This window comes from Lipophrys pholis (genome assembly GCF_963383615.2).
Source record: "Lipophrys pholis genome assembly, chromosome: 18".
NCBI classification, from domain to species: domain Eukaryota; kingdom Metazoa; phylum Chordata; class Actinopteri; order Blenniiformes; family Blenniidae; genus Lipophrys; species Lipophrys pholis.
Window position 1 is genome coordinate 8,180,848 of NC_137646.1, and position 24,175 is coordinate 8,205,022.

At 43.0% G+C, this 24,175-nt stretch overlaps 2 protein-coding genes across 3 annotated transcripts in view; one reads left to right on the forward strand and one right to left on the reverse strand.

Moving 5' to 3' along the window:
• sh3tc1 (SH3 domain and tetratricopeptide repeats 1) overlaps nucleotides 1-6,791 on the reverse strand; it is a 33,112-nt gene extending 26,321 nt beyond the window's left edge. The window contains exons 1-2 of one of the 2 annotated variants that reach the window (XM_080486677.1): nucleotides 6,638-6,791; nucleotides 5,177-5,248 (exon numbers count right to left, since the gene is read on the reverse strand). In XM_080486677.1, coding sequence (XP_080342803.1) covers nucleotides 5,177-5,248; nucleotides 6,638-6,731 — 166 coding nt within the window. In that variant the 5' untranslated portion in view covers nucleotides 6,732-6,791. The remainder of the gene's footprint in view (nucleotides 1-5,176; nucleotides 5,249-6,637) is intronic. The other variant, XM_080486676.1, reaches the window with a different exon arrangement.
• A 2,881-nt stretch (nucleotides 6,792-9,672) lies between these two features.
• znf16l (zinc finger protein 16 like) lies at nucleotides 9,673-23,543 on the forward strand. Its single transcript, XM_080486400.1, has 3 exons — nucleotides 9,673-10,514; nucleotides 18,753-18,965; nucleotides 19,603-23,543. Exons 1-3 carry the CDS (start codon nucleotides 9,779-9,781, stop codon nucleotides 20,265-20,267), a joined length of 1,614 nt encoding a protein of 537 aa, XP_080342526.1. The 5' UTR covers nucleotides 9,673-9,778; the 3' UTR covers nucleotides 20,268-23,543.
• Nucleotides 23,544-24,175: the final 632 nt, after the last annotated feature.

The window sequence follows — 24,175 nt, forward strand, 5'->3', positions numbered from 1 at the left end:
GAGACAGAAATCAATTCATTAATTATAGGCCTGTGTCTTTACTCTCTCAGTTCTCTAAAATATTATAAAAACTGTTTGTCAGTAGATTGATAACTATAGAAGTATGAGTTGCTGGTTGAGAGTCAGTTTGGATTCAGGTCCAACAGATCTACATCTACGGCATTAATGGGAGTAATTGAAGACATTACCAGTTCCATACACAATAAGAACTTTGCATTGGGGGTATTTATAGATTTGAAAAAAGCATTCGACACAGTTGATCATTATTTGTTAATTAATAAACTGGAAAAGTATGGAATCAGAGGGGTTGTACAAACGTGTATGAGAAGCTACATAAGTAATAGAAATCAGTTTGTGCAAACAGGGGAATGCAAATCTACATGCTGAATTATAACTCGTGGCGTCCCACAGGGGGCGGTTTTGGGTCCGAAATTATTTATTTTGTATATTAATGATATATGTAGGGTGTCAAACCTCTTAAAATTTGTACTATTTGCAGAGGACACTAGTATTTCTTGTGATGGGAAAATTTGCAGCAGCTTTTGGAGGCGGTCAGCAGAAATGAGTAAAATAAAAACTTGGTTTGATTTGAATAAAATCATCATTAAATTTAAATAAAACCAAACTAATGCTGTTTTGAAAATGCAAAATAAATACGCAAGTAAAAGTAATGCTAAATAATGTTGAAATAGAAAGAGTGTATGAAAATACATTTCTGGATGTGATTCTTGACAGAATCTGCTGGAAACAAAACGTGTGAGAGCAAAAGTAGCCGGAGCAGTGGAGTGATGGGAAGCAAGGCAGAGCACTGTATATTCTGTATTGTACACTGGTGGTACCATATTTAAAGTACTGTGTGGAAGTATGGGGCTCTACCTAGAAAACCAACTTACATTCACTGAGCACAATACAACAAAGAGCCTCTCGTATAGTAAATAATGTAGGATATCATGAACACACCAATAAACTACACACCTTAAAGTTTGGGGATCTGGTAGAATTTAAGACTGCACAAATAATACATAAAGGAATAAATAAACTGCTCCCTGTAAACATACACAAACTGTTGAAAGACAGAGTGGGGGGTTCAACTTTAGAGGGAAACTAAACTTGAAACAGAATTATACTTGGACCAAATTAAAAGTTTATGTATTTCCATTTGTGGGCTGGTTTTGTGAAATGTTCTTGACGACAAGATTAAACAAAGTATGATTATAACGCAATTTAAAAAAATGTACAAAAGATATATCTTTGAAAAATACTGAAATGAAGAAGGAGAATGAAATTCTCACATATGTTAATGGTACTTGTTCATTTTGTTCTTTTTGTGTTTTTTATTATTATGTTTTCATAAATAGCCTGATTGGAGGAGTTTTTTCTTTTTGTTTTTCTTCTGTATTGCCTGTTTAGTTATTTTATTGGATTTTGTAATTGTCAATGGGTGAAGAATGGAAGTAGGACTTGATAAGCCAAGGCTTCTTCCTATCCCCTCTGTGAACGAGTCAAAGTGTATCGAATCAAAAGGGGCTTTCGTATTTATTTTTGAATTATTTTTTTCCTTTTCTTTCTTTTCCATTTGTTTCATCTCATTTTAAATTGTTCATTCGTTCGAAATAAATCAAGAAATCAAGAAATCAAATCAAATCAAACGTGTGTTCACTGGTCAAATCGGGTAACGGGTTTTTGCAAACTGTCACACCGATGCAACGTTCATTCTTGTGACCTCCAATTGACATAATCGGATCAAAACCAATTTATCACCTGAGACAAAAGCATATCAAGGTTCAGGTGGAATGGCAAAAAACCTAGAACAAGATATAAAACTCTTCAACTTGCAAAGAGTAAGGGAGGAATGTCCTTCCAAATCTAGAAGAATATTGTGATGCAGCGCAGCTGAGGCCAGTTAAGCTGAAATGCATGAATGCTTCTTCTAAACTAAACAAAGTTGGTGCTAATCGACTTGATTTGTCTCCTTTTTTTCTAAATGAGAATCGATAGAAGAATCGATAAATAACCAAACTTTTCCTCTCATGAAGCTTCAGTAGGTCAAGAATTTACTTGTAATGCAGAATGAATATATATACTACACAAGAAGACATGAATTTGTTCTGTATGGCAGATGGAAAGTACATCGCCAGTCCATTTGAAGTCGCCTATATGAGCAAAGAATGGAGGAATATTGGTGAATTTAAAGAGAACAGGGTGATACAAACCAAGGTACAAATGGTTCGGATGAGTTCCGTGATAGATTAAGGAGTTGGGAGTGTCTGGGAGTGAAATGAAATCTGCTCCTCCTCCAGACTGAGTGGAGCGTGTTGAGGTGGTTCATCTGAATAGAATTCCTGCTGGTCGCCTCCATTAGAGGCTCGTCCAACATGAAGGAGGCCTGAGACAACAGAATACTGCTCAGTGTGTCTGGGGGCTGGAGGGAGCATGAGAAGACTGTCCTCATCTCTCCGTACTGCCAGCATGACCTAGAATGGACTGATGAAAGTTTCCAGAAGACATTTAGAGGAACTCCGGGGAAGTTGTTTGTTTATTGAACATTGAAGCCCAGCTCGTGTTGAATTGGTGAAGAATAAAATATTAAACTCAAACTGCAGTTCATAAGAGAGAATCTCTAACAGGTTTTTTCTCATTACATTACATTCACACTTTTGCTATCTGGATCATATTAGTTTAATTTGAATCAATTGTTGATCTATTGACCAGTAAACAACTGAAATGAGAATAATGCTACAGAACAACATGTACAAGAAAGTCAATCAAGTAATGTGAAATAAATGTTCCTAACTAACCGACTTTAGTTTAATAAGTGACAGGAGACAGACTCATGGGGTCAAGGTATGAAGCTCTTTAATTCTTTCACGTGATTCTTCAGCCAGGTCAGCTGAGTTTTACAGTTTGAACTTCCCATGAGCCAGAATGACAGAACAAATGAAAAATAGGAGTTCGCACGATTATAAGGACGTCTACAGAACAGCTCGCAGCGCTGATTCGTACGTACAGAAAAAGTGAACTCTTCATAAATGTAAGCTTAATTCAAGGTGTAAAACATGAATGAAAATATGATACTGATACTGCTTGAACGTCGTGAGTCACGTTCACCCTCCCACTGGAGGCGGCCACCAAGCACGGTGCCTAATCCATCCACTGGGAGCGATTTGGGCTTCCGTGTCTGCTCAAGGACACGTGTGGTCAGACGGAGATGGGAATCAAACCCACAACCTTCCGATTGTGAATCTACCAACAGACACACAGCCGCAACATGCAAACGACTCAGACCAAACCCAAGGGTTCTTATATTTAAGGGCAATAGTGCAAACCACTGCCCTGCCACGGCAGCTCTAACCGAGCCACCTCTGTTCAGCATCATCACATTACCTGGACGGAACCAGAACTCTCCGCTTCTCAGCCTTTTGTCTCGATAAAACGATGCAGATCTCACAAGCTCGCTCCCTCATACATAAATACAAAAGCAATGTGTAGTTTCCCAGGATGGAAATGGCCCAGGGTGCCTTGAATCAGCTCAAACTCTGAACATCACTAAATAGAAAAGTCTACATCCTAACCTTAAAGGTAGAGACCATGTCAGCCTCCCTGTCTGAACCTAGGATCTGGTTCCACATGAGAGGAACCTGACAGCTGAAAGCTCTGCCTCCATTCTACTTTTAGAAAACCTAGGAACCTCCAGGGGGCAGCACTGAGAACCAAGAGTTCTTCTGGGGAGATGGGGGACTAGCAGTTCTTTAAGATATGATGGAGCCTGGTTGTTAAGGGCTTTCTAGTTTAGAAGAAGGATTTTAAATCATATTCTAGATTTAACAGGAAACCAATGAAGAGAAGCTAAGTTATTCAGACACCCTGATAATAGGGAGTTATAGCCTCTGGAAGTAAAAAAAAAATCATGGATTTCTTTTTCAGCGTCACCCTGAATCAACAGGATCCTGATTTTAGAGAGATTACAAGTGAAACAAAAACGTCCTTAAGATTTGTTTAATGTGGAAGTTGAAGGATAAATCAAAATCAAAATAACTCCCTGCATCTTCACAGTGGTACTGGAGGACAAAGTAATACCATCTAGTAATACTATATCTGTAGATAATTTCTCTCTCAGATGTTTTGGGCCAAATATTATAATTTCAGTTTTATCTGAGTTCAGAAGCAGGAAATCATCCAGGCTTTATGTCGTCAAGACAAGATTCTACTTTATAAAGTAGATTAGTATCGTCAGGTTTCATAGATTAATAGATTTGTGTGTCATCTGCATAACAATGGAGGTTAATGGAGTGTTTTTTTATTATATTCCCTACAGGAAGCATGTATAAAGTGAAAAGTATAGGACCTAAGACAGAACCCTGTGGAACTCCACACTTAATCCGCTGTATCCGCAAAGTTTTTAATCCGGCTCCCAAGGTGGAAAGATTCTTTCATGGCTCTAATCCCTCCTGCAGAGACTGATGGAGGCTACAGAGCCTGTTACTGCTCATGCACATCTCTCCCCCTCCCTCCTGCTCATCCAGTTGTAAACAAACATGGCGGCTGCGTAGTGGTACGACCCGCGGTCTATATTCTAGTTTTATCATCCAGATCAGTAGTTTAATAGTTGAGACTCTCCCTGATAGCATCCGATGTGTCATCAGTCCATGCGGATGTCAGGTGCTCTCCATTTTCTTCACGTTTATAGTGTTTTGTTCTCTGCACACGTCTGAGTAGTTTCATTATAAAATCAAGCAACAGCGCCCTCCAGTGGCCCGGCATACTAACTACATCGTTATCTCAGTGTCTGCTGCTGCAGTGTAAACGCAGATTTTATGCGGATTAGGTGTTGTCACGTGAAACGTTGTCATGGAAACAGGGCCTAAGTTCAGCCTGAGCTGAAGAGTCATCAACATGAACAAAGTGGAACCTGTCTGATAAATATGATCAAGGCCAGTTTAGTGCTTTAATCCCAGTTAAATGTTCCCGTCTCTGTAGTTGGATGTTATGATCAATACTACCAAATCCAGTCATTCTTTCCCATTGATGAACATATATGCTGTGTTAGTACGGACACATGGGAATGTAAGGTGGCCCTCTGACTGGTTTAATCCCAAATATCAGTGAGACAGAGTACTTTGAATCAGCAGTGCTTTCGGCTGGTGGTATTTCAGCCTCTGTAATGTCTTCACATTACCTGTGGGGAAGTTCTCCTCACATGATGAGAGCGTCGCTTTCAAACCTGCAGCATCCCTGGAGAAACCGCGCACTGTACACAGGAGGAAGCAATGAAAAACATGAACAATGTTCCAAGGAAGGGAAAGTTAAGAGCTGATAGGTGGTGAATCATACGGATCCAGTCCTGAAAGGCCTTTACCTTCCCTCTGAACTCTGTTTTCTTCAGCCGTGTTATTGGTAATGTAGCAGTCAGCGCTGGCCTGCAGATACTGTAAAAGCCAGCGGGCTTGCCCGTGTTGTTTGGACTGCATTTCCCAGAATGCTTTGCATATTGATGACGCAGTGTTCCCTGACTTAATTTCTATACATACAAATGTGTATTACATATATTGTTAATATTAATACTTAGTCATACTTAAATGTATATAGCCATTTAATATTATTCATATTCATGAATATGACACATATTTTTCATATGAAAAGCTGAAAAGCATACATATGTACAGTGTTGGGAGTAACACATTACAGTAGGGATGTCCCGATCCGATCGGTAGATATCGGATCGGGACATCCCTACATTACAAGATTAATGAAATTACAGTAATTTATTGCTATTTGCTGTAACACAGTAAATAATGTTACTCATAACATGTTTGGCAATATTATACTCATTACAATCTAAGGAATCTGTGTTGTACAACAGATGGACATAGTCAGTTATATCATTCAGTTTGTCAGAGAAAAGGACAAGAACATAATAATCAAGCATAATCTGTGTGTGACACCAAGGAAAGATATTCACATATTAGGACTTCCGGCATCAATAACTCTTTCACAAATCATCATCAACACACAACCAATGCTTCTTTCCCACCCACGTGAGGAAGGCAATATGCTACAGGCTCATTTGAACAAAAGTAGCAGCAGAATTAACAGAGATCTCTCTGAGCAGCCGGCTGTATGACCAGAGAGCAGGGAAAGAGCAGCAATCTGCAAATCGGTCCGTCTGAACAGTTTATTGGTATATTGGTGAATACACACTGCAGTATAATAGGCTGCGATAAACTACATTTCAGCAATTGAGAATGCCTAGTAACATTTCTTCAGTTATTTTGGTGAAAGTCTCTCAAAAGTAAAATAAAAGTAGTGTAATGCATTACAATTCAGAGAAAGTAATATTGTAATGTAACTAATTGCTTTCAAATAACAGTAACTAATCATACATATTATATTATCACCTTTTGGAAGTAATTTGCCCAACACACACACACACACACACACACACACACACACACACACACATTAGAATCGTATTAGGATTTTTACGTCATAAAAGTCCAGTAAGTTACATGCTGGTAAGTGTGAGAAGGGGAAAAATAAAACGTACTTAAACAAAATACACGTACAACTAAAAGTATCCAAAAACACAACTTGATTAGAGTAACGTGAGCATTTGTAATCCGTTACTTGGGGGTCTTACCCATCCGGTGCCGGTGTGATTTCTGCTGGCCGTCAGCAGACGCCTTCCTCCGGGAGCTGGAGCTCTCCGAGTCCCGCTTCCTCCTGGAGGACATTTCCCAGAGAGACGAGCAGCTGCTCCGCTGCCTGCTATCAGTCCTCTTATCCTCCCTCGGAGAGACAGACTACTGCCCCCCGGGGCAACATCACATGCTGCCAGGGCAGGAACTGCCCCCTCCCTTCAAAATAAAGGCCCATCATTCTGATTCACTTTAACTCTTTATTTGTCGATTATCGATTATTTATTGTATCACACTTGGTAACTTCCCTCATGTATTACGTGATATTTGGTAATCCATTTATAAAAAAGAGACAATCACTGAGGGAAAAACTGATTCTGTGTTAAATACTGCTGTGTACTGATTTGCTTTAAATTAGTTTGTTTAAATTCCTTTAAGAGTTAGAAAAATGTTTAAATATTTGATTGTGTGCACTGTGATGCTAAAAAGAAACCCCCTGGTGTCATGCAAACGTATTTTTTAGCAAGAGATGCATTATGACACTACCAATAATGTCTGAAATTAATGTAATTTCAAACAGTTTTACACTTCAGAACTGGTTTTATTAAATTGGCAAAAAAATGTCTGATATAGTTTAAAAGAAAATTAAAAATGGAAAAAAATATTATAGTTTCACAGAAACTAAAGTTTGACCGCTTCAGTCTGAGAAGTATTTCATTAAGTGTGCTTAAAGGGCTGATACATAAAGCAAGGTATGTCCATCCATCCATCCATCCATCCATCCGTCCATCCATCCGTCCATCCATCCGTCCATCCATCCGTCCATCCATCCGTCCATCCATCTGTCGATCCGTCCAACCCACAATATTATTTCCTTTTGTTTTCAAATGTACATTTATATTGCAGTATTTAAAATACTACAATTATTGTTCTGAGAATCAAAAGCCATGGTTTTATGTCCTGTTTTGCTTTAGGTTTGCTTTTAAGTTGCAATTTTCTCAAACTCTCATCACTTTTGTTTTTAAGTGGAATATTAATTTACCTTCAATGCTTTTTTGAGGCGTATTTCAAAGTGCTTGTGAGGCACCTTGAACTCTTTCATGTCGGAATGCTAGAAATAAACGTGTCCGTCTTTCAAATAGCCATTTGCTGAAGTATTTTAAAAATGTAAGAAAGAGTTCTGTTCTTTGTTGAAAATTTTTATTTAAAGTTACTAGAATATAATTCATAACATGACTTTTACTTTGAACGTAGTGAACTTGCCCTGCTCTGCTCTGTTAAACTGAAGCCAGTGTTAATGATGAACTACACCCCACTGACAGACACACAGGTTATCTTCTTGGCACTTTATGTTTTGCTACTGTTCAGTTTTTGTTTCGTTCCATCTGCACATTGTTTCTTTGGCAACACATCAGTTCAAATGACCTCAGAAGGTCTTACATTTCTGTGGTTCAGAGTCTCCTCAAGAGTCAAAGCAATGCTTGTTAATAATCAGTCACAGAACAAACAGAGTTCATTCCGTTACTAGATCACTGAATGAGGTGCAGCAGGGACACAGCGATGCTTGATCTATTTTTGACACAACACCCAATGATATTCGATTCATGAGTTGAACCAGCGTCACTTCAATTTATTGTAGGCATCTATGCTTTGTATTCTAAACATTTCTCTCTTCTGAACGCTTCCCTCTGCATGACTTTGAGTGTTTAATCCAACGGTGGTATTTTCCCCTTAAACATCCCAGGAACAGACTCAGCATTTCCTCTCCTCTCTCATTACATTTCCTCTCAGCTTCAAACTGCAACAAAGCAGCAGCATACTGCTGATCTGGAACAAAAGATTCACTCAGGAATTTGTAACTCTGACCCACAGACAGACACTGTTGTAGAGTCACAAGGTTTTTATGGTAGTATAAAAGCAATGAGCATTCTGCAGTAGTGACGAGCTTTGTAATGATATACGACTTGAGGAAACTATTGACAAGGTTTGGTTCTCAAAAATAAAAGGGAGAAAAGTTTCCCTAACCCAGAAATTCCACAACTCTACTAAGAAAATGTTTCATGAACTAATGAGACAGATTGAATTGTTGGGGAAGAACATGCGTCACTATGCAGCACTATGGTGTATAGTTTAAAAATGGCTGCACCACACAGAGGGAGCATCATGATTTGGAGCTGCTTTACTGGTTCAGCCCTTCAGCAAGCAAGTGACAATGTTTGGCAAGTTCTGTTCTCATAAGTTTTAATCTAAACAAGCAATGCTACACTGAAGAAAACTCCAGAATGTACAAAAAAACCCAGAAAACTGTCAATAATCTCCTTTTCCATCACATGCTGGTATGGTGACCTTGGCATCAAGAACAAAGACTCCCTCGGGAGGAAATCTAAAGAAGCCTCTAAATTGGCTGGAGTGTGTTTTAACTGGAGCCATGACATATTTTAAAACACAAGTTAAAAGGAAAGTTCAGTATATCCTTATGAAGGCTATTCATTCTCTTCATTTTCTCCCCGTTATTCTTAAAAAGTTTCCCATCTACATGGCATTGGTGCAGAAAATATCTCGTACATATGCCAGGCCTATAGGTGGGACTGTAACTACCACTGAAATACACCAAAAACAGAAAAGAAGGCACAACAATGAGGTTTTCACCAAATGTGCATCTTGTCCATCCACAGGTCAAAGCAGAGGCGGCGTTTTCAGACACTCAGTAGCAGGAGGGATTTCCAATGCAGCAAAGTAAAGTATTTAGGTCAAAATACACTTGGGTAAAATTGCCTGTTTCAAAGATTCCTTTAAAAAAGTACAAATTACTAAAAAAACTACTCAAACTGCAGTATGAGTAAATTCAATTCGTTACTTTTACTCATGTTAGTCATTAGTTTCTTTTTGTGAGTAGTGTAAATTCTGTATATATTAGACGGTGATTTCCTCTCCTAACGGTAGATGGCGGTAATGCATTAGTGACACTACAGCGCGCCCTGGAAAAGGCTCCGTAGAAGAAGAAGCCAGTGTTTTGAAGTCACTTCCGGTGTCCCCCGTAGACATATATGTTCCGTGTTAAGTGACGCTGTTCCGCCTGTTGTTCGGCATCATCTACTCATTAGCTTCCAATTAGCCGTCAGCGGGTCTCTGCTCCATTATCCATGAGTCGAAAGAGAACCCACGGCTTCTCTGAAACCAGCCTGGCCTCGAACCTCCACGGAGCCTTCATGGAGCCTCCCGGCTCGGTAAGTCGAGCAGACGGGGATTTCTTGGAGATGGAGCCCGACGAGGAGCTGCTCTGCTCGGTCACCGACATCACGGAGCACCTCGGCAGGAACATCACCGTGGTGCTGGACACCGCGCTGTCCGAGATCCGCAAGATGGTCAGCAGCAGGATACGGGTCCTGAAGATGGAGCTGCTGGAGAAAAGCGAGGAGATCGAGGTGCTGAAGGCGAGGCTGGATGCGGTTCACCGGGATGGGAGGGAGTGTTTTTCTGACCCCTCCGCGGAGGCTGCCTTCAAGAAGCAGGACTTCAGCCCCGGAGCCAAGCACAACAACGGCGAGCCCCGGAGAACCAAGGCGGCGCTCCCCGCTGTCAAGAAGGAGAACATAGACGCGATTTGTGACTATTTAATGAAGGACAAGAACTCCAGAGGCTGCAGCGAGCTGGACCTGGACCAGAGCAGCCAGACCAGCGCGGACAGGGAGGCTCGCCAGGAGTCGGATCCGCCTCCCCTCAACCTGTGGGCGGACAGCGGGATAGGGGCCCCGGGGCCCGGCCACGGAGACTCCGAGTCCGCCGCAGACGACATCTTCGCGATGCTCCCGTCAGGAAGCAAGCGGCTCTACGACTACGAGTGGATAGCACCGATGGAGTACTCTGCAGACCTCAAAGGTAAAGCCGTGTGTGTGTGTGTGTGTGTGTGTGTGTGTGTGTGTGTGTGTGTGTGTGTGTGTGTGTGTGTGTGTGTGTGTGTGTGTGTGTGTGTGTGTGTGTGTGTGTGTGTGTGTGTGTGTGTGTGTGTGTGTGTGTGTGTACTTTAGATTGAGTCAGGATTTAGCAGGGTCCTCCTGCAGGATTCTCCAGACCTGGTCCTGGATGTAATGGCAGAACCAGCTCCCTAACAAGGCTGATAGAGAGCCCTTCTTTGCAACCATGTTTTGCAGTAAGGAGAGACCTCAGACCTCCAGGACACTGGTCCTCCAGAACCAGTGGTAGTGGCTCTGGTGGTCATCAGCAGGATCTCCCCCCTGCAGTGGATTAGTGGGTCCTCACTCACGTTCAGTGGGCTGCAGGATGCAGAATATCAGATATGAATTCCAACATATTGAGGACAAAAGACAACATGTTGGTGTTTTGTGCAGCGTGGTGTCGGCCGGTTCCCTGAGATGACCATTTACAGTAGGGATCCACCGATCCACGTTTATCACTTCTGATCCGATCCCAATACCTAAATCTGGATATCTGCCGATACTATTCCAATATCAGAGCTCTGTTTGCTTTAATATTATTATTATTATCATTATTGTTGATTTTATATGAGGCTGTAATAAACTCCTCTCTACAGGCACAGGGATTGCCAAAGGGCAAAAACTTTCCCCGGACACCGGTCCAGTAAACATGCAGTTTTTACTGGACCGAAGTAAAGTTTGATGAAAATATTTAACTACTCCCCAAGTTATTGTTTATTTGCAAAACTATAAAGAATAAGACAGGTTTATGGTAATATAAAGTTTATTAACATTACAAACCGTCAAAACAGATGTGAAACATAATGTGAACGTAATGTGAACAAAGAACAAAAAATTCCCAACAATAAATGCTAAGTACTTCAGCAGTAAACAACATATGACTATAATTCACAAATGACTCTGAAACCATGTCATAATGTAAAAAAAGAACAAAAAAATCTGAATGAACACCAAATACTTTAGCAGAATCACCACACAGGAACCTGAAATCACCTATGAGTCATGTGACATGATGTCACTATTCAAAATGGCGGCGTCCATCGATATGAAAGACTGGGAGGTGATTCTTGGCTTCTTCAGTGTGATAAATGAAAAATTCGGACATGAGACCAGTTTTATTAACTGGACCAAGAGCACTTTTATTGATAATGACCAACTGTCCGACGTATTTCGCGATCACTGCAGGCAAGTATGAAATGTACAAGTGTATGCATGTATTCTCTCAAAAGGCAACTTGAGGTTAGTATAAGGTCAGAAAAGGAAGCAGTGGGGGTCTGCAGGAGGTCATCATCTCATAATGAACTTGTTATATCTTCAAAACTTCAGAATCACTTTATTAATCCCTGGGGAAATCCTTCAGCCACGCAGCACAAACAGCAGTGCTTCCAGCTCGAACGCAGCTCCAACCAGTGTTGGGAAAGTTCAGTTTCTACATGAACTAGTTCATAGTTCTTTTGTTTTTCAATATGTTGCTGGGAGCTATTACCCTCAGAATACTGGTATTTCTCCATTGTTGCCACCCAGTCAGTCCACACTAGTAGCAGCTGCAGCTTCCCACCCCGACAGTATATTCTCATAAACATGAGGAACAACTTGCTGCTTTAATCGTCTTTTTAAATGAGGAATTATTAAAACAAAAACAAAACGGACAGTAGTTCTTAAGGTGCAAAGGAAAATATACCAGGCAGGTTCTACAAACAAATTACAACTTAAAATAGTAAAACTCTCAAGGAATGTTTAAGTTACTGGCACATACCTTGAAAGGCTCGCGGGGTTCAATGAGCTGTCTCAGGTTTGTTTTATGGAGTTGCTTGAAGCGGGCAAATTTTACTCAAAAAGGTAAGATTTTTTCCACCTGGATCATCACTGACTTTTTCATAAAATTCTTTTAAGTCCCAGGATTTCCGGACTATTGAGGCACCGGAATATAAGCTGCACCCACCAAATTTAAAAAAAAGAAAAAGAAATGTCCGAGGTACGTGATGCACCTGAACGCATCACCCGTATCAGCGGCATGAAGCTTGTTAACCCTTGAAAAGCCGAATCGTCCACCGCAGAGCTTAAAACATGTTAAAAAAGAAAAAAAAGTAGCAGCTTATTGTCCGGAAAGTACGGTAACCATACGAAGATGAAGTATTAATGGTGGAGACAGAGTCTGAGGTAGTGCTGCTGTCTTCCATTTTCTTTTGCCGCGATGCTTCACGTTTTGATGACGTCATGCGGCGGTGCCACTCTGGTGGCTGCCGTTGCCAGATTGGCTGTTTTCCCCCCGACATGATAAGGCCCGTTTACAGTGAGCTTTAGCCGGGTTTTCCACTGGAAGGCTCTATGGAAATCTGGCAACTCTCTTAAACAATATTGAACTGTGAGAGCGCCGTTCACTAACACCAGAATGAGCGCCGCTCACAGTGACGTTCATCAGGCAGAAATACAGAACGTTCAGTTCACGTTCACCTAAAATATGAAGGAGTTTATGAACGAACGTTCATTGAACTCGTTCAGGCACAACTCTGGCTCCAACCTTTGGGACTATTTTCAGGGAGTTTAGCGTGGAGTAGGAGGTGTGACTGAGGTGTGAATCGACTGCTCCAGCGGAGGAGCTGCTGTTCATTGTTTTGACGCCGCGGTCAGCGCCGTTCTCCTCGGAGAGCTGGAGTTTTAAAACGGTGACGTCTGACAGCAGAGCTCCGCCTCGCTGGACAACTGCTTTTCTAACATCCACGTTGCTTTGTGGTGTTTTGAGTGTAAAATACGTTCAAACAGCAACATGTTGTCATGATAAGTTGGATAGCACAGTGCTACTTCCCTAGCCTGCTAGCTAGCTGCAAACTGTGGACTGGATTTGACTCATTACTCCTCGTCTCATTGAGACCCGCCTCCCTTCAGGAAAGGAGTCATTTCAGCAACAGTAAAGCCCAGACGAGGCTTCGTGGAACGGAAATCTCCGCAAGTTGGATTGGAAAATTTCCGATCCATGAATTACGTTTGTATCGGAACCCGATACTGATACTGGATCCTGAAGCCAGAGCATTAGAACCCTCTGTCCTCGTGACACTGGCGTTCCATCATTTTTTAAGAAAAACACACAAAACACACCAAAGAGAAGAACTATTTGAGATGGGTGGCAAACTATTTGAAACCCACACTATTTAAGAATTTTAAAGGCTCATGAGTGAGAAGAAAAACATAAATCAGTTTTACTTATTTTTGACGTCCTGTTGGAAAACTATTTAACCTAATATTTTGAAGGGAATTCATGAGAGGTTATCTAGAATATCATCATTGGGGGGGGGCGTGTTAAACAAACAAAAAATAATGTTCCCCACAGGTGTCAGAGGTCCACTGTATTCAAAGTATATTTTCTCCAAATCCAATCCTGGTTCTGAATTCCATCCAGTCTAAAAGTTTCTCTCGTGAGAACAGCTTGTTCTCTACTGAGAACAGGCTGTTTCTGTGTCTTTTCTTCTGCCAGCGTTTGTGAGGAGAAAAAATGTCGCCTGCTTGTAGTTTTAGAAAGCAGAGCCCATCTACCTGTGGGAGGGTCAAAGGGCATATCCACTACCAGACAGTACTTGTTTCTTCAGTGGACGTAAAGGGAAAATCTCTGATTTGCCTGTTTGAGCACACCGACACGTTTCCTTTTCTAGTATTGCCTCTGAGGCGCTCGCCTGTGGAATAATGTACCGTGCATTTTACTCAGTCTCAAGTCTTCCACTTATGTGCACAGGACCTCAGTATCGAGCAATATTTAGTAGAGTTATTGCTTGACGTTTTCATACTTTTTTATGAAGCATTATCAAAATAGAATACACTCTGTCCAAACCGCATCATTAAAAAAATAGGAAGTAAAGGCTTTGAATTTGAATTGAATTTGAATTGAAGTAGATGTACTAATTTTGATTTCATATCACACAGAAAGTCCTCACCTTCCAGCTGGAAGGAAACGTTTAAAGTGTAAGAAAGACAAGCAGGAGAAGTGTAGACTTTATTTAAATGTGAGCATTGTGTTTGGCCTCTTCAAACACCCTCAAAACACATGGCAACCTTTTAGTAACAATGACGGAACTATTTCTGCCATTTAAATTGGATACAGACTATCAAATATGGTAATACACTAATAACTTGCCAATAATGCAATATATAATATCTTTCATAACCATAACTGAGAGTGCTGCTTTGTTTTCTCAGTGAGTGAATTTAACACCCAGTGTACATATTGTTTTGCTAAGGAGACTGCACAGAACCTACACAATAATACATTTTTAAGAAATGCAGTCCTTTTTATGTATGGATACTTTTTATGTATGGTTTCAGTAATTATATTTTAAAGGATTTTTAAATTAATTTTAATATTGTAATAATTGTAATATTAAATTATTGGCAAAATGTTATATTATTATCATTGTTATATTATTGGATCAAATATTTAGTTCCGTTATTGACAATGTTGCATTGGAAATGTCAAAATTATTACATTATTGATTGCTACAAGCATATTTCAAACATTTCCCTATCAAAAACTAAAATCTGAAAACAGTTTAGAAAAAAATATTTAACAGCAGGATCTTTTTCATCCAAGTCAAATTCAGTTTAGTCAGTGTTTAATACTTTGGTGCAGACTTTGGTCTGCTACTTTGGTGTGCCCCCCCCCCCCCCCCCCCCCCACACACACACACACACACACACACGATCGCGTAAAGAGCTGTCAATATCTCGCGCACACCCTCCGTCAACGATGGCTCCCCGAGGGGATCGCCACGCCACGTCTACTAGATTCTAAGGGAATGAAGGTCAGAAAGCGGAGCAGCCGGCCGACGCTTCCTCCACAGAGAGACTGACGACTCTCCTCGGTGCAAATTACAACACAGTGACGCTATGCGGTGACGTAAGACAAAAGATACCGGTACCAGCCGGGCCCAGTATAGCATTGTTTTAAAGGTACAGTACCGGTATACCGAACAACCCTAGTCAGTACAATCACCTGGAGGCGCTCTGTGTAGTTGCAGGAGACGTAAATCATGTAAAGCTGGAGGACATTCTACCTAGGCTTTACCATCATGTCACTATAGCAACACATGGAAACAACATGCTGGACCTTGCATATACTCACTTGGCTCCGCAGTGAGTATGGAGCCAAATCCAGGGTCATTCTACCACAAGTGACCACAGGAGCATGTAGAAGGGCATCAAGAGGATTCCAGAATGAGAACACAGGCAACACCAAGAGAAGCTGCTCTGCCTGACACGGTCAACAGGTTCTCTTCCTGCTTTGAGGACCAGAGCAACAAAGAGTCCCGAAACAGAGACGAGGAGGAACATCTGGAGAGTTGGTGCAGAGAAAACAATCTCTGCACCAACATGAATAAGATTAAGGAGATGATTTCAAGAAGGCCAGACACACTTCCACTGCACATGGGGGGCACAACTGTGGAGGTGGTCTCCAGCTTTAGTATCTGGATGTGTGCCTGACAGAGGAGCTCACCTGGAGCTGCAACACTTCCTACCTGGTCAGGAGGACCCATCAGCGCCTCGACTTCCTCAGGAAGCTGAGGCGCACTGGACTTGGGAGCTCAGTCTTGATCAGTTTCTACCGGTGTACTTGGAGAGAGTCCTCTGCTCCTGCATCACGGTGAACTGTAGAGAGTCCTCTGCTCCTGCATCAAGGTGAATTGTAGAGAGTCCTCTGCCCCTGCATCGCGGTGAACTGTGGAGAGTCCTCGGCTCCTGCATCATAGTTAACTGTGGCGAGTCCTCTGCTCCTGCATCACAGTGAACTGCGGAGAGTCCTCTGCTCCTGCATCATAGTTAACTGTGGCGAGTCCTCTGCTCCTGCATCACGGTGTGGCTTGGCAGCTGCTCTGCTGGAGAGAGGAAAGCTCTGCAGAAGGTGGTGAAGGCTGCCAATAGGATTGTGGGAAGCAGGCTACCTTCCACTTCAGACATTCCCACCAGCAGATGAGGAAGATTGCTCTCTCCATGAAGGACTGTACCCTCCCCGTACACTCACTCTTTGCCCCCCTCCTCTCAGGCAGGAGGCTGCAGGGCAGCAAGAGCCCTGAAGCTGTTAGACTGTTGATCTCTGGTGGAGCCCTTTAGCTCTGCAGCCCTCACAACTTGCTCTGACATCTATTGATGGGTACCTTTCACTTTTGAACTAATCCAGTACCGATACCGGTACAAATGTTCAGTACTTTTGTGTGTTTATGTGGTAATAAATGCTGATTTGTTTAATAATAGAAAAATTGCATATCTATTTCTAAAAAAAACAAAAAAACTTTAACAAATATATCAAAACAACATCCAACTGTTTGTTTTCTAACTTTGCAGTTGTTTCACAAATGTCTGCAGTGTTTTTTCTTAATAATGCACAAACTAAAACCAGCTCCACGTCCTCCTATTCCGATTCCTTTCCCCTCTGGAAACATTGTGTGATGAGGCTCCATGGAGGCCAAATAAGTTTAAAACAAATGAGCAATCTCTTCAGCCTAAAGAAACATCTAGTGCTGAAGCAGGAGCTTCCTGAGATTAGAAGAATTCCCGTCGCTGGCCTCGCACTTCACGTAATAAATATTTTCATGAGTGTAATCTGCATCGCGTTTTGAAAAACGGAGCCTCTCGAGCTCCGTGTGCTGCTCTGTTGACGGAACCTGCTACTGATGCCATTACGCTTGAGTGTGTGCAATGCTACCTTCATATCCGGCGTGGAAAATCGCCTACTCTTCCACTCCCTCAATCACAAGGATGAGTTTAGGTACCAAAACATTGTACCTGTTGATTTTATGTGAAGCGGTGCTCAGTAGTACCAACGAATTCGGTCGGTACCTATATAGCCGCAGTCCCACCGCGCTGTTTGTGCCGGGACGGGTTTTCGTACGGCCCCACTGACAAAAGTTGGAGACGGTACGGAAAAAAAACCTGTATCTACCAGTTACATTTTTCGTCACCCCTCTGTTGAGGTACCTAGCACTGAGGAAGGGGTCTCATAAGGAGACCCGATGATGCAGCTGATTGGTCGTGATGATCATCACTCTAGACTTGCCCACAATATTTAAATAATATATCTGCTGCTTTGTGCTCATGACTTGTTTTGTTAACTGGGTTTATTGAAACGTCGGCACATGACATATCGTGGTCTTTCAACGAGATACAGACGCTCCTCTCAGTAACAGGAGGAGATTCAGCAGGAGCTGGACGCTGCTTTTCACAATGACAAAGTTAAGTTGTGTCACGAGGCTCAAGGCTTTACTTGGTCGGCCCAACCCATACCTGCGTCGTTCACAACCACACTACGTTTTAACCGTACTGTCTGCGGTGGGACCGCGCCACAGAGTTGGGCCTGGGTACGCTTTGCCGCACCGTACCCTCCCGCCCTGCCCTGCTCCGGTACCTACTGCGGTGGAACTGCGGCTTAAAAGTATTCTATTCCATTTTTTACTTATTCGTGTTTCGGCGTCGGCCGGACCTCCCCATGTCATGTAACAGTGGACTGGTATGAAAAAGAAGAATCCTTGAAATATACACTCACATTTGTGAATAAATCTATTTTCTTATGCATACAGACACCCACCCAAAGTTCCGTACATACAGTATAGCAATAAAATGATTTAGAAATCAAATTAAAGATGCTTCAAAAACAAGATCGGTGTATCGAAGTAATATAATGAAACGTATCAAATTCAGTGAAAGAGTAACATTTTTAATGTTTTTTAAGAAACTTGCATATAAACATATGTGCCCATAATAGAAGAAAGTGAACACTAATTAGGTGTAAAACAATAAAATGAAGGTGATGAGGCTCCGTCTGATTGGCCAGCTGTTCACAGCACATGGACTCTTAACATTTCTGAGTTTGAAAGTGTTTGTAGTTTGCACGTGTTGACATTTTGTTGATGGTTAATCTGCAATATATTCTGCAGCTCGAATGAAAAGTGTTCGCTGGAGTGGAAAAACTCTGATCAGCCGCTCTGAAAGTCAGTCAAAGTTTCACACCCAGTTTGTCCAAGCTGCTTCGCCTGAAGTGTGTCGTCTGAGGACTGTGAGCAAAGCAGAGTCACTACCAGTGTTTTTTCTTTCACACCTAAAAATGTGTTGAGCTCTTCCTGTGTATCTGACGTGTGACGGTAACTTTTGTCTGGTCGTGTTTTCCCTCTTTGTCACGCAGTCATGAAGGACGCAGAGTGTGAGGGCGTCCATACTGCTGACGAGGAAGATGAGGAGGATGAAGAGAAGCCATTGGGTGGGGGTGGCACTGCCCTGGAGCAGGCCCCGGCCCCCCTCCCTCACATCCAGACCCCCGACTTCTCCATGGAGCCCCAGGACTCCCCAGGAGAGGGGGGCAGCTCGCTGGAGGGCAACTCGGATGGGGCTGAGGCAGGTGGGGGAGTCGCTCACTACACAGCAGGAGGTCTGGCAGAGCAACAAGACGCACGCCTTTACCTTCTTCATTTTATGTAACGTGTTTAACACTAGGAACAAAATCCTAACCGACTTATTGGGATGTGGTGACATTGTAGCCATTTAATCAAAGGAATATCAGTGGACCCAAAAAGAAAATGTCTTCTTAAGATTATGAGATGGAAAAGTCATCAAAATACTTTGGCCGCTACTGCAGAGGGTCTACCTCTGGTAAACTGTGTTTCCAGTTGTTCTCCGCTCTGTTCCTCTTTCTCTCACTTTCCCTGAGCCCCCGAAACATTCACCCCGATGTTTTTAAGCATTTCTGACTTCTGTTTTCTCTTTTTGTTAAAAAAAGGATTTTTCTTTTTTTTTTAAATCTTTACTTTACTTTAAAGGGAAGTGCAATGAGATGATAAAACAAAAAATTTTAATGCTTGGACTTCTCCTTGACATCTGTTTTGGCTGATAACAGGAGAGCGACACTTTTAAAACGGCAGCATCGTTCCTAAAGACGCGTTCTCTGGTCCAAACTCCAGATTCTACTTTCAGTTGAATGGAACTAAGTGGTTTATCCTCAGTAGCTGATGTTAACCTCTGAATGTTGATGATTTCAGGGCAGCAGTTTTGTGGAGACACCTACATCTGCTCCCTGTGTGGCGTCTTCTGTCCCGACTCCTTGTTCCTGGAGGAACACGTCAAGCTGCTGCACCCAGACTCTGCTGACGCTCTGCAGTCCACCTCTTCGGCCCTCGTCAGCATGGGGCAGGCCAGCGGCGAGTCCAGGAGGCCTGAAGGGTTGTCGGGCGAGGGCCACACAGCGCCGGGCTCGGGGGGCAGGAGGGAGATCAAAAGCGACGGCGGGTATGAATGCGGGGACTGCGGCCGCCACTTTAACTACCTCGGTAACCTGCGGCAACATCAGCGCATCCACACCGGCGAGAAGCCCTTCATGTGTCCGGAGTGTGGAGAGAGCTTCCGCCACGCGGCCCGTTTAAAAAGCCACCGGCTGGTCCACAGCGGCGCTCAGAGCCCCTTCCCCTGCCTGCAGTGTGGGAAAGGCTTCTCAGTGCTGTCTGGACTCAAGAGACACCAGCGGGTGCACACCGGCGAGAGTCCGTACGCCTGCTCGCAGTGCGGCCGGCGCTTCAAGGAGCTGGGAAACCTGTACACTCACCAGAGGATCCACAGCGGGGCCACGCCCTACTGCTGCCAGCAGTGTGGGCGCAGGTTTCGCCATCTGGGCACCTACAAGAGCCACCGCTGCAGCATGCCGCAGTGAGCAGCCCCGCCGCCGCCGCCGCGTAACGTGATGGAAGCGCTGCTGATTCATTGTGGAGGAAGACAAAGGCACGTGGAGCATCCATGCTTTGTTCTTCTTCCCCACACGCCACTTGACTGTTCAGAGCTTTTGAACACGAGTTCTCCTGGCGCTTTCAGCCAGAACTCTCTCGGCTGTCATGGAATCGTTACTGTTCTCTTTCCACTTAATCCGTGAAGTTTATTCCTAAATTACGAAGCTTTCTGAGGATTGTACTTACAAACTAGTAGAGTTTAGCTGATGATCCAGGCTGCAGCTGAACTGTTTTGATAAAAAGTTAGAAAACACATTCATTAAAGGCCACATGGAGCGTGTGAGAAGTGAAGGTGTGTTGCGGTCCGGCGGACTCTATCTGGGGTGACGGTGGCAGTATAGAGAGCAAAGAAGGCCGGACGTCTCCGTTTCCCTCAACTTCCTCCAGCTCTCCTTCTGGGAGGATCATCAAACGCTCCCAGACCAAACCAGAGACATAATCTCTCCTTCAGGTGCCGGGCCGAACATGTCTGGTAAACTCCTAATGGGAGGCGAGCGGGGCCGTCCTGATCCTCAGCTGGCTCCTCTCCATGTGGAGGAGCAGCAGCTCCACTGTCAGTCTCTCCTGATGGCGGAACTCCTCAATATATCATGAAGAGTGACGCTCTAGTTACAGTGGATGATTTGTGTTGACGTTCCTCTGCTTGGTTCTTTGTTCTGGATGTCGACTCTCTCTGACGGACTGCGATCAGATCAATCAACCACAGAAGGTTCAGGCCTCCACTTATGACGCAAAGTGAGATCTGGAGCTACGTCGTCCACACCACCCAGGGCTGCTGGATAAAGTGATGGTGCTTTTCAGACGAGAAGTGAGAATCTTTAAATCTACAAGCAGATTATTGGTCTTTGTGATTCGATCAAGTCAACCAGTTGGATTTGTTCAACCACCAGTTTTAAGTTAAGTAGTTGATGCTGAGTTACTTCACACGGTTTCCTGAAGCACTCCAAACATATTCCAGGTTTCAAATATTTCAGGGCAAAGAAAAGTGACATTTCATGTTTGTAGTTGACGGTTTCAATCCCACCGAGACGTTTCCCCCGAGGCGCAGGTCAGGAGACACATGGGAAGGTAGGACACAGAAACAGAAGCAAACTGGAAATAGTTTTAATTTGACGGGACCTTTGAAGCCAGTTCAAACACATGAAAGACCTCAGCCATGTCGGATCCTCCAAACAAAGGACGACACTGTCATTCAGGAATCTAGTTTATCTTAAGGTGACTGCAGAATCTCCGCCGAGGCGACTTGCAGCGTATCGTTACGTTGATCAGCTGAGTCACTGAGGTGAAACTTTCACTTCCAGTTTTACGGAGTCAAAGACGAGTCACAACTCATGAGTTTATGTTTTCACATCAGCAAACACTCCAACAACAAAGTTTGATTTAAGTTCCAGGCCTCGTTTACACGGCAACGCTTTCAAATGAAAGTGGAAAATGTTGGTTGCATTCTGGGGGTCGTTTCCATGACAACGTGGTCGGAGTCACTGAGAACTGAACCTTCTGAAAACGGCTTCCATGGTGGAACTTTTTTAAAACACTCCGACTGTTATCTCTGTAGAAACTTTTCTAAAGTGACGAGTTGTGCTCTTCAATCTTGACTTTAACAGTTTCTCCAATAAAGTACGACATCATCTGGATTACATAGAAACACACTGCTACTGGTCACTGTGCGTTGGGACAGCGGTTGTCTCCCATTCGGAAAGGTTGCAGGTTTGATTCCCCACCTGTCCATTTGTTGAAGTGTCCTTGAGCAAGACACTAATCCCCAGATTGCTCCCAGTAGATGGACGAGGTGCCTTGCATGGCAGCCGCCTCCGTTGTTGTGTGTGAATGTGATTAACGATCTGAAGCGCTTTGGGACTGTTCTATAGGGAAATCCTACTATTTTTAAGATTCTGATTCCATTTTGGATCCTGCTTAACGATTCGGTTCTTTATTGATTCTCGTATCGATCCTCATTTAGAAATAAAACCTGCAGTATTAACAGCAGAGGACGCGCTGACGTTGGCGCTGCTGCTGGGTTGAGATTCACTCTGGAGCGAAGCGAAAACGCACCATTCATTCATAGTTATCGCTGCTGCGTGCAAATGTTTCTGCATATTGGTCGTATTTCCTCCCTTTGATGAAATATCCACTTTGCAACTATTGCAAGTTGCCCTGGTTTCATCCTGTCACCTGAAATGGAACCAAACTTCAAAGTGTTTGTGCCGCCTGGCCGCCAAGTTTCCTGCTTGAGTAATCTTACGCAACATGCGTGGCCATGTCATTCGCGCCCACTGGAATCGATAAGGGAATCAAATCACTGGAAACCGGTTCTCAACAAGAACCAATGTTCGATTCTCGTCCCTACTGCTCAAGCAGTTGAAAAGCGCTATAAGTGAAATCCATTTCACATGAGCTCGCCCTTACTTCCTGCAGACAAAGCGACTCCATGGAAATCTTTAAAGTGGTGACAGCAGCCAAGAAACCTGTTGTCAGTGTGACGGTACTTCCTGGTCCAGTACGTCAGACCTGTGCTTGTGCAGAGCAGCAGGATGAGGTATCTGTTGGTAATGAGAAAGGCTGAGCGAGAACTCTAAACACAGGCTGCTCTTTTCATTTGTCAGTTAACAAATTGCATAGTGAATAAACCCAAACTGAACGTGCATGGTGTTTGAGTGAGCAGAAAGTGCCTGGCTGAAATTAAACCTACATGAAGACAAAGTGGAGAGTCTATCAAACCTGCTTCATGAATAATCTGAGGCAGCGTTATCCGGCTGTTTTCCCCAGGATTGAGGAACATTTCAGTCACAGACTGATTCCCCTCCTGTCCCCATGGTCCCCCGGACTCTGCGGCCCACATGTGGACAGTCGGTGTAAACGCAGGCGGCCTGCTCTCGGGCCGCGCCGACACGCCGGCGCTTCATGAAGCTGCTCGGCGCTTCATGAAGCAGCTCGGTGCTTCATGTGGACTGGAATATGAAACCAGTATAACCCAAAGCTCCAGGCTCAATATTAGTTATTTTACGTTTGTCTGTATGAGAGTTGTGCAATGACTAAACAAAGAAAAACTAAAAAAAAAAAAAAAAGAAACTGATAGAGAACAGATGTCTTCTTAAATTTGTCTGTAAAATGAGCTGGAAGATTGAATTTGTAAAAGAATAAGTGGGAATTTATCCAGACCTGTTGAACCACTGACAATCTGCTTTCTAATAAACACTCTTATGATGATTAAACCTGAGGCAATTGTTTTTTCTCTAACTTCCACAAAGATTGAATAATGTGCCTGATGTTCCTATGTGCATGCTGCTGGGGATTTCTGCATGAACTGGTAATCACATCTGATTTAACTTCACACCAACACACAGTGTGGAACCCAGAGCTCTGCAATCTTCATGGCAGACAGAGCTGACGGAACCAGGGGGGCCAAACTGTTTTCACCAACGGCCACATATGGAAAGATACACTAACAGCCGGACCTCTTACTGGAGGTGAGGTATATATTTCCGCATATAGTTTATATCGCGGTGCCCAAATATATATTTGTTTATTACAATACAATCAAGTGTATATATATATATATATATATATATAATCTAAAAATAAATGGAGCAAAAAAAGAAGAGGTGTCTGTTTGCCTTTCAGGGAGCCTTCCCTGGGAAGATTTTTGAAAACATAGACCTTAAATGGTGCATTCTAATGCACTGTGTACTACTAACTACTGTTTTTATTGTGACGTGATAAATTGTAGGACCAGTCGATATTAAACGAACCGATCACCAAATATGTTATGGAAGAGACATACTTATTTAAAAGCACATAACCGAATCAATATAAAGATGTTTTCAACATACATCAC

Excerpts from the sequence above, each read along its gene's own strand:
- znf16l (XM_080486400.1), top strand. The coding sequence starts at position 9,779 with ATGAGTCGAAAGAGAACCCACGGCTTCTCTGAAACCAGCCTGGCCTCG. Across the intron at positions 10,515-18,752 it reads GTACTCTGCAGACCTCAAAG|TCATGAAGGACGCAGAGTGT; the intron begins GTAAAGCCGTGT and ends TTTGTCACGCAG. Across the intron at positions 18,966-19,602 it reads CTCGGATGGGGCTGAGGCAG|GGCAGCAGTTTTGTGGAGAC; the intron begins GTGGGGGAGTCG and ends TGATGATTTCAG.